General features: G+C 44.1%; 3 protein-coding genes across 3 annotated transcripts; 1 reads left to right on the top strand and 2 right to left on the bottom strand.

Moving 5' to 3' along the window:
• Positions 1-59: 59 nt before the first annotated feature.
• Positions 60-2,598, bottom strand: LOC132265215 (U5 small nuclear ribonucleoprotein 40 kDa protein; the record flags this gene model as incomplete). The annotated part of the gene is made up of 3 exons (XM_059765792.1): positions 60-2,014; positions 2,087-2,216; positions 2,275-2,598. Coding segments are annotated over 3 exons (1,257 nt in total), but the record flags the coding sequence as incomplete, so codon positions are not given.
• Positions 2,585-4,401, top strand: LOC132265052 (developmentally-regulated GTP-binding protein 2). The gene is made up of 3 exons (XM_059765493.1): positions 2,585-2,699; positions 2,775-3,640; positions 4,134-4,401. The coding sequence occupies exons 1-3, from the start codon at positions 2,636-2,638 to the stop codon at positions 4,293-4,295; spliced, it is 1,092 nt and encodes a 363-aa protein (XP_059621476.1). The 5' UTR covers positions 2,585-2,635; the 3' UTR covers positions 4,296-4,401.
• Positions 4,402-4,471: 70 nt separating this feature from the next.
• LOC132265042 (uncharacterized) lies at positions 4,472-10,939 on the bottom strand. The gene is made up of 5 exons (XM_059765466.1): positions 9,926-10,939; positions 8,868-9,104; positions 7,692-8,350; positions 5,531-7,007; positions 4,472-5,462 (listed from the first exon to the last, which is right to left on the bottom strand). Exons 1-5 carry the CDS (start codon positions 10,194-10,196, stop codon positions 5,230-5,232), a joined length of 2,877 nt encoding a protein of 958 aa, XP_059621449.1. The 5' UTR covers positions 10,197-10,939; the 3' UTR covers positions 4,472-5,229.
• Between the last annotated feature and the right edge of the window lie 2,298 nt (positions 10,940-13,237).

The following is a 13,237-nucleotide window of genomic DNA, read 5'->3' on the forward strand; positions in this document are numbered from 1 at the left end:
ATCACAGTGTAAATAAAAAAATGATGAGAGATATTATATTAATAAATAATCTAATTATTAAACTAAAATATTAACTATAAATAAAATAAAGTCTAGAATGTAATTAATTTCGAGGGTGAAGATAGAATGGGAAGAATTCTTTTGAAGGAATGGATTAAAAGACATGAAAATCATGAGGCATCAAGAAATGGAACAATGAACAAAATGGAACCTAACTTTGAAAAGAATATTTATGAAAATGAACCCAAAAGTCACAAAAAAAATCGATAATTATGGTCTAATAATGAAAATTCTGAAAATTCAAATATGAAACTTGTTGACATTTTTTAAAGTTTACCCCTTTTTCTCTAAAATGAATACAAAAAAAAACAGATACACGAAAAATCAGCCCACGAGAAACACGTTTTTTTGATAAATTCTTCTGACTAATGTTTGCGCTGGAAAATCTGCTGAATTTTGTATGGGATAAAAAATCAATGGCGCAAAAAACCGCCGTTTTTTAACTACAAAAAATACAATGAATCCAAAATCTCATTATTTTCTATCCTGCTTTTTTCATACGCACACGATGGAAAAAATGCTAATAGAGTGCAAACTTCATTAAGTTCAGTAAATAATTTTTTTTTCATTCGTGTGCGGAATTTTGCACAAAAGTGAAAAAAGGATGGTAAAAAAAGTGGATTTGTAATTTCATCAGAATAAAAACAAGATTGAAAAGAAAGGCGCAAAAGGAGTAAATTAATCCCACATTTTATTACACACATACAGTAGAATTAATAAATAGAGGGACGCTGAAATAAATCCTAACAAAAGAATTACATGATAAAAGAGAATGCAGAAAAGGCGCAGATTATACTACAATTATACAATTTAAAATAAAATGATAATTGTACTGACGTGTCTTTTATTTCGCCTCTGTGAAGGATAAAGAGTTTTATGAGTGTAAAAATGATTTCTCCACTCTTTATGCGCGCATTTATTTAGATATTCTTGTCAAATAGTCTGTTTGTGTGCTTTTTTTAATTTGAATAATTAAACAGAGCACAAATGATTCAGCAAACAGAGTCAAAATTCATTGGTTCGAAATTAAAGTTTTAATTATTAATTGGATATGAAAAGAATTTAATCAATGCGCTTCAATTATGCATTATAATGTCATACATTTATTGGTCATCCATGTGGGAAACGCAGTCAAATGTGGCGCATTAAATTCACTCAATCTCGCCAACGTAGAGCGTCTTGTCGCTGGATCCAGACACAATTATGGGCTCTTCCGGATGGAAGTCCACGTCATTCACGCTGCCATTGTGGCCGGGAAGTTTGTACTTTATGTGCCGCGAAGTGGCGTCCCAGATGTACACGAAGCGATCCGCAGAGCCACAACTGACCAGATTGCCGTCCTTCGACCACGCGCAGCGCAGCAGATTCTTCTCAAAGTTGTGCTGATGCCCCGAGAAGACCTTCACGCAGCGCTCAGCAGGTGCATAGGGACGAATGTCCCACACCCTCAGCGTATTGTCCATGGAGTTCGTGAGCACATACGCGCCGTCCGGAGACAAACTCACACCCGTGATCGTGTCTGTGTGACCTTTTAGCCGATGCAGAACTTCATTCTTTCGCACGTCCCACACTTTCACGTCATTGTCAATTCCTCCGCTGATGATCTGCTCGGCGGTGTCGTTGAAAGTCACCGCCGTGACTTGATAAGAAGCCTCCAGAGTCGCCGTGGCGTAGCGCTTCCGCGAATCCCACATCTTTACAGTGTTGTCATCACTTCCGGACACCAGAATTTGCGGTCCACGCCTCGCACCCTGAACGCTGTTCACGAATGTCCCATGTCCCTTGAGCTTCCGCACGCGCTGGCAAGTGGGCACATCCCAGATGGCCACAGTGTTGTCCGTGGCGCAGGTGAAGATGTTGCTGCCGTCTGGCGAGAAGTGCGCCTCCATCACGGATCCCGTGTGTCCTGTCATGAACCCGATATTCTCGCACTCGTCGTACACTTTCCAAATGACTGGAAGACACAAGAAAAACCCACATGAAGCCCACAAAAATGCCACAAAAGTCTCAAATCATGATGTCTTACAAATCTGCCTGTCGAAGCCACTGGACAGTATTATTTCCCCCTCAGGATGAAATTCACAAGTGAAAATGTCTCCCTGGTGTCCATCCAACTGCATTATAGGCGCGAATAGGCTGGATGTCCGCGGGATGCCCTAGAAAAGCCCACAAAATGATAAATAACACTCCGGAAAATTGTAAACATAACCTTACCGACTGCATCAACGCTTTATCACGATTTGTGTACGCCACCAAGTCGCTCCTTGCCTTCTTGGCATCCGGAATGGCAACAGCCATGTCTGACGCTCTCTTCTGGGCCATTTTCACGCACTCTTCACCGAGAAAATCCAGGAAAAGCAGAGGTAAACAGCAAACGTTCTTTCTCCTGCCAATGCAATTGACAGCCGGTAGGGTTGCCTCATGGAACACATTGCAATTGCATGGTTTCTCATATGCAATTCTCCATTCAACAGTCGTGAGCTCCTTCGTGACAACATTGAAGCGTGAAAAACCGTGAAAATCTCCCAAACTCAGCGTTTAATGTGATAAAGAGGTGTGCAGAAGGGGCGACAGGATGGGGATCTTGGAGAAGATATCGGAGATTGAGAAGGAAATCGCGCGGACGCAGAAAAACAAAGGTGAGTGTTGAAGAGGACAATGTGTGGTTAGGTTGAGGATTTCACTGTTTTCCTTCCTTTGCTTCTGCGGCGCAGCCACTGAGTATCATCTGGGTCTGCTGAAGGCGAAATTGGCCAAGTATCGATCGCAGTTGCTGGAGCCGACGAAGAAGGGCGAGAAGGGTGAGGGATTCGATGTGCTGAAGTCCGGAGATGCTCGAGTGGCACTCATTGGATTCCCTTCGGTGGGCAAATCCACCCTCTTGTCCACCCTGACGAGCACACAGAGCGAGACGGCCAGCTACGAGTTCACCACGCTCACGTGCATTCCCGGCGTGATTGACTACCGCGGCGCCAACATTCAGCTGCTGGATCTGCCGGGAATCATCGAGGGCGCCGCCCAGGGAAAGGGCCGCGGGCGGCAGGTGATTGCGGTGGCGCGCACGGCGGACTTGGTGCTGATGATGCTGGACGCCACGAAGCCCAACGTCCATCGGGACTTGCTGGAGCGCGAGCTGGAGTCTGTGGGCATTCGACTGAACAAGAGACGCCCCAACATTTACTTCAAGCAGAAGAAGGGCGGCGGACTGAGCTTCAACTCCACCTGCACCATGTCGCGGTGCAACGAGAAGATGGTGCAGACGATTCTGCACTCCTTCAAGATCTTCAACGCCGAGGTGCTGTTCCGCGAGGACGCCACGGAGGACGAGTTCATCGACGTGGTGACGGCCAATCGCGTGTACTTGCCTTGTCTCTACGTGTACAACAAGATCGACCAGATCTCCATGGAGGAGGTGGACAGACTGGCCAGGCAGCCCTTCAGCGTTGTCGTCAGCTGCAACATGAAGCTCAACCTGGACTACTTGCTGGAGTTCCTCTGGGATCAGCTTCAGCTGATCCGCGTGTACACGAAGAAGCCCGGACAACCGCCGGACTTCGATGACGGCCTCATTCTGCGGAAGGTGAGAGCTTTCTTGACATTTTCAGCAATTCTTTTTCCAGAAAGCAAGTTTACACTATTGTTTGGCTCTCAAGTATTCTTGTGTTTTTTTCTGGTTGCAAAATATTCACGTCTTTTGAAAAACTTAAAACGATAAAATTCAGAGCAAACAAACTCGTTTCTGCCGCAAGAAACAAAAAGCAAAAACAGACTACTAAACTTGTTACTGCTGCGAAAAAAGTCACAAAGAGACAACAAATCATTCATTAAAAGTCTTAATCTAGATTTTGAGATGAATTCTCAGTTTAGTTTTAAAGCATTTCAGTTCTCTATGCAGAGAAAAATCGTGATCACAGAGATTTGCTTGCTTTTTATCGATCTTTTTCTCTCAATTTACCTTTCTAAGTACGTGAATTGCAAAGGATTGGACAATTTTGTGACTTTTGCATACTTTTTCCTGAGTCTTGAGCACAAATAATGTTTTATCAATCCTAAATCTTTGTTGGTCTTTTCAGGGCGTCACAGTTGAGCACGTCTGTCACGCGATCCATCGTTCTCTGGCCAGTCAATTCAAGTACGCTCTCGTGTGGGGAACGTCCACGAAGTACTCGCCTCAGAGGGTGGGAATCAGCCACGTGATGCACGATGAGGATGTTATTCAGATTGTTAAGAAGTAAGACTCGCTCGCGTCTTGAATCCAAGATAAAAAGAAAAAAAGAATGAAGAGAGAAACACAATTGAGTGTGACTTTGTCCTCGAATTCCTCAACAAATGCGCTTTTATGTGAGTATATTTGCTGTTGTTGTTTCAAGGGTGAAGAGAAGAGTGTGTGGATGAAAGGAAAGCTGAGGTATTGTATGGAATTATATACTGTAATTCTTCTTTTTTATATAATTCAGTATATTTACATTATTCTTAGTTAGATTTTTCTTCCTTCATAATTTCTTTTGCCTCTATTTTCTCTCTGTGGAGTTTATTTTTTTCCTTTTCACTCCATTGTTGCCTATTTATTTATTTACTTTAAAGACTCTCTCTTGGAATGGCATTTGATGGGAAAGAGGATGTCTCTTGGCGAGTTCCGGCGTGCCTAAAGGAAGAGAATGATGCCATTCCACCTTTTCTGATATTCTTGTTTTATCTTTTCAATGGTCTTGATGATGTTTGATGAATAATTTAGCAAGAATTTTCTCTCTCTTGTGTTCTTCCGCACTCTTGCAGAAGTTTTGTACATGATTTTCATATGATTCTTTTCCACACACACACAGTTAAATGGCTGTTCTTGTCATTTTCACCACAGAATTCCGGGTTTATTTTTGGCGTGTGTGTGATTGAATGTGTCTGAAATTGATGCGTGGAAGGTAAACAGAAAGATGTGCAGCAATCAAAAATGTCTTAGAGACACTGCGGCGTTTGGCACAAGAATCTCATGATCTGCATGATGATTATTCAAAGGAATGCATGACAATTTCAAGGCTGTTTTTTTTCTTCAAATGATGAGAGAAATGATATTTTAGACGATTTAAGCACCTTTTCCAGAATATTTAGGAAATAAGTTTGATCTCTGTTTTCCTCTTGTGATATTTTCCGCTCGTGGACAACGCGTCAGGAGATTTAGACGTAAAGGCCATTGCCGAGGTTTCCCATGAATTCTGTCCATCGTTGATTGTCAATTGTGTTGAATTGGGAGCAAATTTCGCCTTTGCTGAGCTTTCCGCAGCCACAAGAAATGGATATTCTCGCCACGACGATTTGCATCTCGTACTTTGGCCGCGGCGGTGTCAAGGTCTCGAGGGTGGGAATCCGCTCCTGGAGGCACTGCAGCAGAACCTCCTTGTCCTCCATGTCTGCAAGGGAAAGAGGAGATTAAAAAAATCATTCACTCAGATTCCTTTTCACATCATTCTAAACTCACCTCCAAAGACTCTCACTTTGTCCTCGATGCACGCCAGATCTTCGGGCAGGAAGAGTGGCGGATAGGTCTCTGACTCCCTGACATTGAGGACGAAGGCGAAGTCGATGGTTGTCGGCGTGCTCTTGTCCAGCGACGGCAGCAAAACTCCCGTTGACGCCACGTGAGGAATGAAGTTCTGCTCGATGTCTTTCGTGGTCTCTCGACGCGTCTTCACCTGCCGATAGGGATAGTCATAAGTGCCACCCTCCTTGATAGCCTCCGAGGCTTCCTTCTCCATCTCTAGATCCCACAGCGTTTCCGGATGACCCTTCAGGATGGGCTTCAGCGCGGCGTCCGTCAGGACCTTCTTCACAGTCTGCGCCTCATCACCGAGCGTGTCGTTGACTTCCTCAGAGCTCAGAATACTTTCCAGGTCCATGATGTCCTCATCCTTGCTGCGGACATCGCGATTCGTGGGCAGCTGACTGCGCAGCGGATAGCGCTTGAGGAGTTCGTCGTTGTAGAAGATGTCGTAATCGTCGGAGTTCTTGGGCTCGGCCGGAATGATGACGGGCTCCTTGGGCGGCGTTGGCGGCTGGGCAGGATACTGGCGCGCCTCCTGATTGTACGGCAAGTAGATGTAAGGCTCGCGATTGCTGATCTCCTCCTGGCGATTGGCCTGGAAGCGTGACCACTCCCTGAAGTCGCCCAGCTTCTTCTCCGCCTCGTCCACGCGCTTCTGCTCGACGGTGTTCGGCGGCGTCGTCCAATCTGTGCTGCTCTTGTCTCTGCTCATGAACTTCCGCATGTACATCTTGGGGTGCTTGAAGGGCGGCAGGACTTTGTGGGGTGATTTCGTGTGTGTGTGATTGATGGCCGAGAGCTGGAGGTTGAGATCGTCTGAGGAGAGAATTGTGGCGCCCGGCGGTTCGATATTGCGCGCAATGGCGTAGAGCTTGACCACTGTGGCGGCGTTGTAGCGCAGCCGGCAAGTGTCAGCGCGCGATTGCTCCACAACTTCGCTGTCCGTGATGAACTGGTAAGCGTCCCTGGCGCTGGATTCGCCGCGGCAGAGCGTTTGCCAGTGCAGGAAGAAGTCACCGCCGAAGGTTTGCGAGATGGATAGGCCGCCAAGAGGGCTGTTTGGGCCGCCGGCGTCCGTGATGGCGGCGTCCAAGAGAGTCGTGCCGTTCTGTCCGCTCAGGATCATCGTCTGGGAGTAGTAGTAGACGGGAAAGCCCGGTCCTGTGTTCACCTTCACCATGAAGTCCGTGACGTTGTCGTGGTCGAAGTGGCCGGGAATGATGGAGTGGATCGTCTCGGACGTGGGAAAGGCGTAGTTCCACAGCTGGCGGAATGTGTGGCCGTCGAAGGCGTGCACGGTGGAGTTGAAGGACGTCACGACGATGTCCTCCACACCGTCACCCGTGATGTCCGTGAGAATGGCCGGAACCATGAATCCCGACGCCACATTGCGGTACAGCGTGGTGAAGTCCTTCTGCAAAAGCAGAGAAATGGACACACACACTCAGCATCTGGTGAATTAATTTACTCCCTATGAAATGTGGAAAACCGTCGAGTGGAAAGTTTGTGGTGAGAGTGAGAGAGAAGAGAAAAGAGTGTGAGAATTTTGGGAAGGAAAAACCATCCCCAGACCGCCAGGCCTTCAGAGACCAACTCCATGCTTTGGTCTTAATTGGTCTGCGGAGGAAGAGAGAAAGTTGTGCGGAAGAGCTCACGTGCAGTCGGTGAGATGATAAATTAGCCATGGCGGAAACATGGAAGTAATTAAATCAAATTTTGCTATTTAATTGTTCTGGCCGTCTTTGTCAACAGAGAGAGAGAGATTAATTATTTATTCTCTGGTCTTCGTGGATGGAATTAACTATGGAAATCTCATGGTAATTGCTTATCCTCTTTTAATTGCTATTGAATAATTCCCATTGATTATGTGTCTATGTGTGTGTTATCTGTGCAAATATTAGAGGTCTATAAAAGTTTTACTTCGAGGGAAAAGAGAGAATCTTTTCTCTTGGCACAAAAGCTCATCAGCAGACGCCTCTTTGTTTGTTCGGGGCGTCGTAAAGTTTTGCATATTTAATATGGACATCATGTTTTGCGGGGAAAATATTGTCTGTATATAACGTCGCAATTTATCATCCCTCTGCCAATTGGGGCTCACCTCGCTCTTGTACTGCATGAGGCTGATGAGGCGGATGACGTAGATGCCGCCAGGTGTGCTCTGGGCGCCCGTGATGACGAGCAGCCACTCCGTGCCGTCGGCATCCGTGATGATCTGCAGTGGCACGAAGACCTCCTCGCGGAAGGGTGTGGGAATGCTGCGCAGCATTCGTCCGCTGGCGCCGGAGATCACGCAAATGTGCCCGAAGCGGAACGCAGAGTTCTCCTGCACGTGAACGGCCACGACGTCTGAGATGTCGTCGCCGTCGAGATCGCGCACCACATTCACGGTGTAGATGTCGATGCTCCACTCGGCGGAGTCCGCGGACTGCGATCCTGGCATGGGCACTTTGTCCGCCAGGCGCCAGATCAGCTTGCCCGTGTCGCCGTTGATGGCAATCATCAGGCCACCCTTGCCCGCCACCACGCAGTCTTCCCGATGATCGCCATTCAAGTCCACGGGGCAACTCAGCGAGAAGACGTTGAAGGCCGTCCAGTGCTGCCAGAGAATCTCACCGTTGGTGCCGTTGAGCGCCATCACGCCGCCCTCGCAGGGACCAGTCTTGCCCGTGTGCGGATTGAAGCACCTGGACGTGGTCTCTGTGAAGCCGTCGTAGGGATCCTCCTCGATGGAGTAGCCGATGATGATGTCAGGCACGCCTGAAGGTAGAAGAAGTAACTTCAATCACACGATTGCTCGAAATTCTCATAAAAACACAGTTATGACGAGAGACTAAACACGCAACGACACTTAAAGAGTGTCCTTATGACACGTTATTGATACTCATCTATTGCGTGGAATGTACAAAGCGCGCAATAATTGAAAAATACAGACACGTTTGAGTGATTTTCTTCATCATTTTGCTGTATCTCATGAAAATATTAAATTTTAAATGTCTGAAGGTTCTTTTGTAATATAGATTTAAAATTTGAAGATATGCAGAAATGTCATCTGCATTCCTATGAGAAAGCATGAGACAATGTTCAATCATAAACTTCAATTGATATGGAGTTGAACTGTTGGAAATCTAGCTTACTTGTCTTGTATATGATGTTAAGGCTTTAACTATTGAGTTCTATTATTGTATTACATGTTGTTAACAACGTGCAATCTATTCAACATCATTCATCATATCGCAATGTCTCTCCTGTTCAGCTGCACAGCAAATGGTCTCACCATCGGCATTTACATCTGCACTCCGCACGGGACTCTCGCTCGTGACACGTGATATGACGCGCTTCCAGGCCAGATTGACGGAGAGCTGCGAGCAGGGCACGCGCTCGAGGACGTCTGCCGGCGTGGCGGCGGGCGGCGGCTGGCCCACGGGACTGGGGTTCTTGTGGAGCCAACCCTTGATCTTCTGCAGTGGCGCCGGGAAGAGGGTGAGCAGCAGCGCGCCTAGAAATATTAAAGCTGTCCGCCAACAATTAGTCTTAAAGGATAATCTCTCAGCTGTGGGGCTTGTTATGATTCAGAAGGGGCGGCAGATTAGAGTTATAAACACACATAATATTAATATATGTAGAGCTGGGAATTCGATTATTGCGAATTCTATTTGTTTTCATGTTGAATTGTTTACACAAAGTGACGATGGAAGTGGCATTAAAGCGTGGCCAAATGTAAATTGAATGTTTAGCAATAATGGCATGAGTAGATTGTTTTATCGATTGGGCAAAATTCACGCGGTGTTATCATGATTAGGTTTATTCGCATTGAAAATTATAATCAATTAACTATTGCAACAATATTATTAATTATCTCTGCTATCATTCCTCTATTAAAGCAATTTCGGGGATGCATTTTGATATATCTGACAGTGGATTTACCAAAATCCAGCATAAATTCAATTATGTGTTCCATGAAGCTTTTCTCGCTCACTTTCTCTCTCTCTCTCTCTCTCTCTCTTTCGTCTTGAGTGTGATTTCCAGGGATTTTGTGACTCAAACGACTCAAGTTTGCAGGCAATCTCGAGACACTTGTGTATTGAAATATCATCTGGGGAATTTATGGTGGATTTTGTCGAGGGTTTTGTGGAATTTCCCAACCCTCCAAGAGTGGTATTTGATGCTGCGCTTCAACTATGCAAAAGAGAGTGTGTCTGTGTGTGTGTTTTAAGACTGAACGACCCCATTTTTCCTCTTTTAGCCTTGGTGTGCTTTAGATGTGGGAAGGAAAGACTCTGAGGGTGGAAATGAATGCATATTAATATCATAATTTCCCACTCTGAGTATTACCTATGATAATGGTGATGGCGGCTAATCCGTAGCAAAAAGGCTCACAGCACGACCAGAAGCGATGTCTCTTCTTCATGAATGCCAGTGATTTCCTGTAGCGCGGCCCGTTTTTGCGCCGGGGCGCCATAAGGGGTCTCTTGAGGCCTCTCTCCTCGCACATGGCGTGCGATCTGCCGTCACGTATGAAGACATCGTCCTCCACATCGTCACTAATTTCATCATCAAGACTATCTCGCACCACCAATTTGTCGGGCGGGACGTAACCCTTCATGATCCACCCTTTGCACCGTTTCACCCCACACTTGTCGTCTTTACGAGCCCCCTGGCGATTGTCTCACTTCACACTGCTCACAATCGCCTCAACTTATATATCGTTGGGGGGGAGATTTTTCACAAGGACTTCACTTCTTTTTGCCCCACAAGATTGTGCAAATCTGGGTGGCAATCACACACACTTTCTGCTGCTGCTGCTGACTTCTCTCTCCTTGGCGGATTTCAGCTGACGCGGAGCGAACTGGATGGTGTTGAGGATGTGTTGCGGGGTGAATCTGAGGGTCGCTCAATGGCAAATGAGTGGCGCTGATGGGTGGAAAGTATCAAAAATACACACAACAACTTGTTGTTTTCACTCGTCACTTTTATTAATGTGAAAATAGTTGATGGAAACATATGTCCACTGAGGAGTAAAAGAAATTGTGTGTGGGTTTTCCTTTCTGATTTATCGTGCACATGCGTCCCATGGCTCTATTGATTTTTCTTATCATCCAGCTTTTCCACTCTCTCTCTCTCTCGCTCTCTTTCTCTCTTTTTCTCTCTTTCACGATTGTCGAAAATTTCATATGTGCTGTTTTAAGGTGTTTTTCCTCCATTGACGATCATAAACAAGGTGGCTTTTTGAATGGCGGGCAAAAGAATTCGGTTGAGCTGAAATTTAATTAATTTCCATCACGCACTAAATATACAGTTTGTCGACACGTACGGAAAATGCGTATGATTATTATGTTCGTTGTGTTGTTGAGGAAATAAATGTTGAGTGCGAATGCAAACAACATTTAGGAGGTACTTTTGAGCAATTAATTAGTATCGTTGACTTTACGCGTGTTTCGGGCCGTTTTCTCACACCACACGCGCGAATTCCACCACAAACTCTCCCCTCGCGATATGCTTTCTCTTCACCAACTCAGCAGAATGAGCGGCATTCCATGCGGAAGGAGGATAAAACTCAAATCCGGCAAGGCTTTTAAATGTTAGCTTTTAGATGGCAGTAACAACCACGAACAGAGCGATGAATTCCTTCCTCTGCAAGCTCTTTCTCTCTCTCTCTGTCCTTCTCTCGCGACTTTCACGTGGGAAAAGCGCACATTTGGAGCATATAAGGCAAAAGTACGAAAGCTGGCAGACGGAATAGTTTTGAGATTTGCAGAGAGATGATACTGTATATATAATAGGATTCCTGCTTAAACTTTTCCCACTGCATTATACAAGGTATGTCTTGTATATTTTAATGACTGCCAACAATTTCTCAACTCGCTCTGACTGTGAGAGTGCTTCAGCAAACTTTCGCCTGTATTATATATATCCAATTACAAATGATTGAGCTTAAAACTTTGTCTCTCCTGCTTTTGTAATTTCTCGTGAGAAGACCAAATGAATAATATTCACGTACGACATGAAGATTTCTGTGTATTTTGCAAGAAATACGAAGGATTTGTACTTCAATAATTGAAGCAACTTTTCATCTCATCAATAAAACGACATAATTAAAACATCAACAATAATTTCACATTACAAATTGAACAGTGAATTATTAAATAATCAATATTTTTCCTTGTTCACAATAATTGCTTCAAAATTGCAGTACGAACATCTTGCAATATTTTATCATAATTTGATTTATGTTTATACATCAAATACAAGTTCTTTTATATACACAATGTCATCGCCTAGAGAGAGAATTTCACTCAATTGTGAAAGAATAAATTGTATAAGAGAGGCAAGGAATGTATCCAATTTCCTTCGTTTCATACTCTTTGTCGCCTCCTTTCTGTGATGAAATCAAATTCAATTTATTGCCCGAGAATAGAAAAGTACTCGTGGGAGCAAATGTAAAAGTTCTAGCTGAAAAAATTAGCGAGATGATATTCCATTAATGCAAAATATTAATTATTATTAATGACATTCTCTGGTGCAACACTTTAGCAACACGCTAAAGAATTCAATTCAATTTACGCCATTCTGCACCGCAGAATTGTGGCTTTTCACAATTTCAAACTCTCCATGCGCGATTGAAGAGGGAAAAAGCATCGAGCTTTTGTGCTTTAGTCAACTTTTCACGATAGTCAATTTGTCCATTGAATAGCATTGAAAGTGGAGAATAGAGAGAATTGAGAGGAAAACCAGTGAAACATTGTGATTGTTTTAATTCCCTTTGATAACGTTTTTTTCCGAAAAAGTTACCCTGCAGACTTTTGGAATTGATGCCTTTTATGTGCTTTAGGGCATTGAAAAATAAATCTCTGTGAACTTTATCGTGCAGCACAGAGATTTCGTGAATAAAAGTGCTCTCTTTAGGTGTTTAGAATAGTAAAACAGAAATCAATGATTGATATTTTCTCGTTTATTTATAGGGAAATGAAAGAATTTTTCGTTTAACCCCCAATTTGACTGCATGAAAGCTTCAAAGGTGACGAAACTCTGCTATTTCCTAAGTAGAATTCCTACATTCTTCCATTCATAGCGTGTTATAATACTATCAAATGATGTTTATTGTTTGTTTCACACATTTGTAACATTTTTAATATGTGTGGAAAATATAGCGAATTTTTTGGGTAACGCGCATTCCTTTTCAAACATTCAGTTTAGTGCGCTAAATGACTTAAAGTCATGCTTAAAACTTGGTGTCTGCTTTATTTCTGCCATTAATGCAAATTTCTTTCATTCGTGAAATGTAATTTAGCTCCAGACCATTCAGAACACACTATAAAATATCTCTGGAGGAAACTTTAAGTTGTTTTTTTTTTAATCAATTTCCCATTTTTTTGCTAAATAAGAACCTTTCAACGAAAGTACCGAAGATTTTAAAAATTAATGCCCTACATTCCCCTACACGCACATTGCAGAGAGACTTTTCGCAATCCTTTAGAGCTTAATTGTTTCCTTTCATTCATGATTTCCCTTTGAGAAAGTGTTTCCCGCGTGTGGAACGTAAGTTTACCGTTGAGGATATAAACATTTGCATTATTTTGCTGCGTCTGGCATGCCAGTGGCAGAGTTGCGAAAATGCAACGTGCATCAGGATGGATGCTGATCCGA

This window comes from Phlebotomus argentipes, unplaced genomic scaffold (assembly GCF_947086385.1).
Source record: "Phlebotomus argentipes unplaced genomic scaffold, Phlebotomus argentipes genome assembly contig_2, whole genome shotgun sequence".
NCBI lineage: Eukaryota > Metazoa > Arthropoda > Insecta > Diptera > Psychodidae > Phlebotomus > Phlebotomus argentipes.

What these genes read in the sequence shown, in the direction of transcription:
- LOC132265042 (XM_059765466.1), bottom strand. Translation starts at nt 10,196, where the DNA reads ATGAAGGGTTACGTCCCGCCCGACAAATTGGTGGTGCGAGATAGTCTT. An exon ending in CGCCATCACCATTATCATAG is followed by an intron (nt 9,105 to 9,925) that starts GTAATACTCAGA and finishes GTTGGCGGACAG; the next exon opens with CTTTAATATTTCTAGGCGCG. An exon ending in CAAAGTGAGAGTCTTTGGAG is followed by an intron (nt 5,463 to 5,530) that starts GTGAGTTTAGAA and finishes TTTCCCTTGCAG; the next exon opens with ACATGGAGGACAAGGAGGTT.
- LOC132265052 (XM_059765493.1), top strand. Translation starts at nt 2,636, where the DNA reads ATGGGGATCTTGGAGAAGATATCGGAGATTGAGAAGGAAATCGCGCGG. An exon ending in GCGGACGCAGAAAAACAAAG is followed by an intron (nt 2,700 to 2,774) that starts GTGAGTGTTGAA and finishes TCTGCGGCGCAG; the next exon opens with CCACTGAGTATCATCTGGGT. An exon ending in ACGGCCTCATTCTGCGGAAG is followed by an intron (nt 3,641 to 4,133) that starts GTGAGAGCTTTC and finishes TGGTCTTTTCAG; the next exon opens with GGCGTCACAGTTGAGCACGT.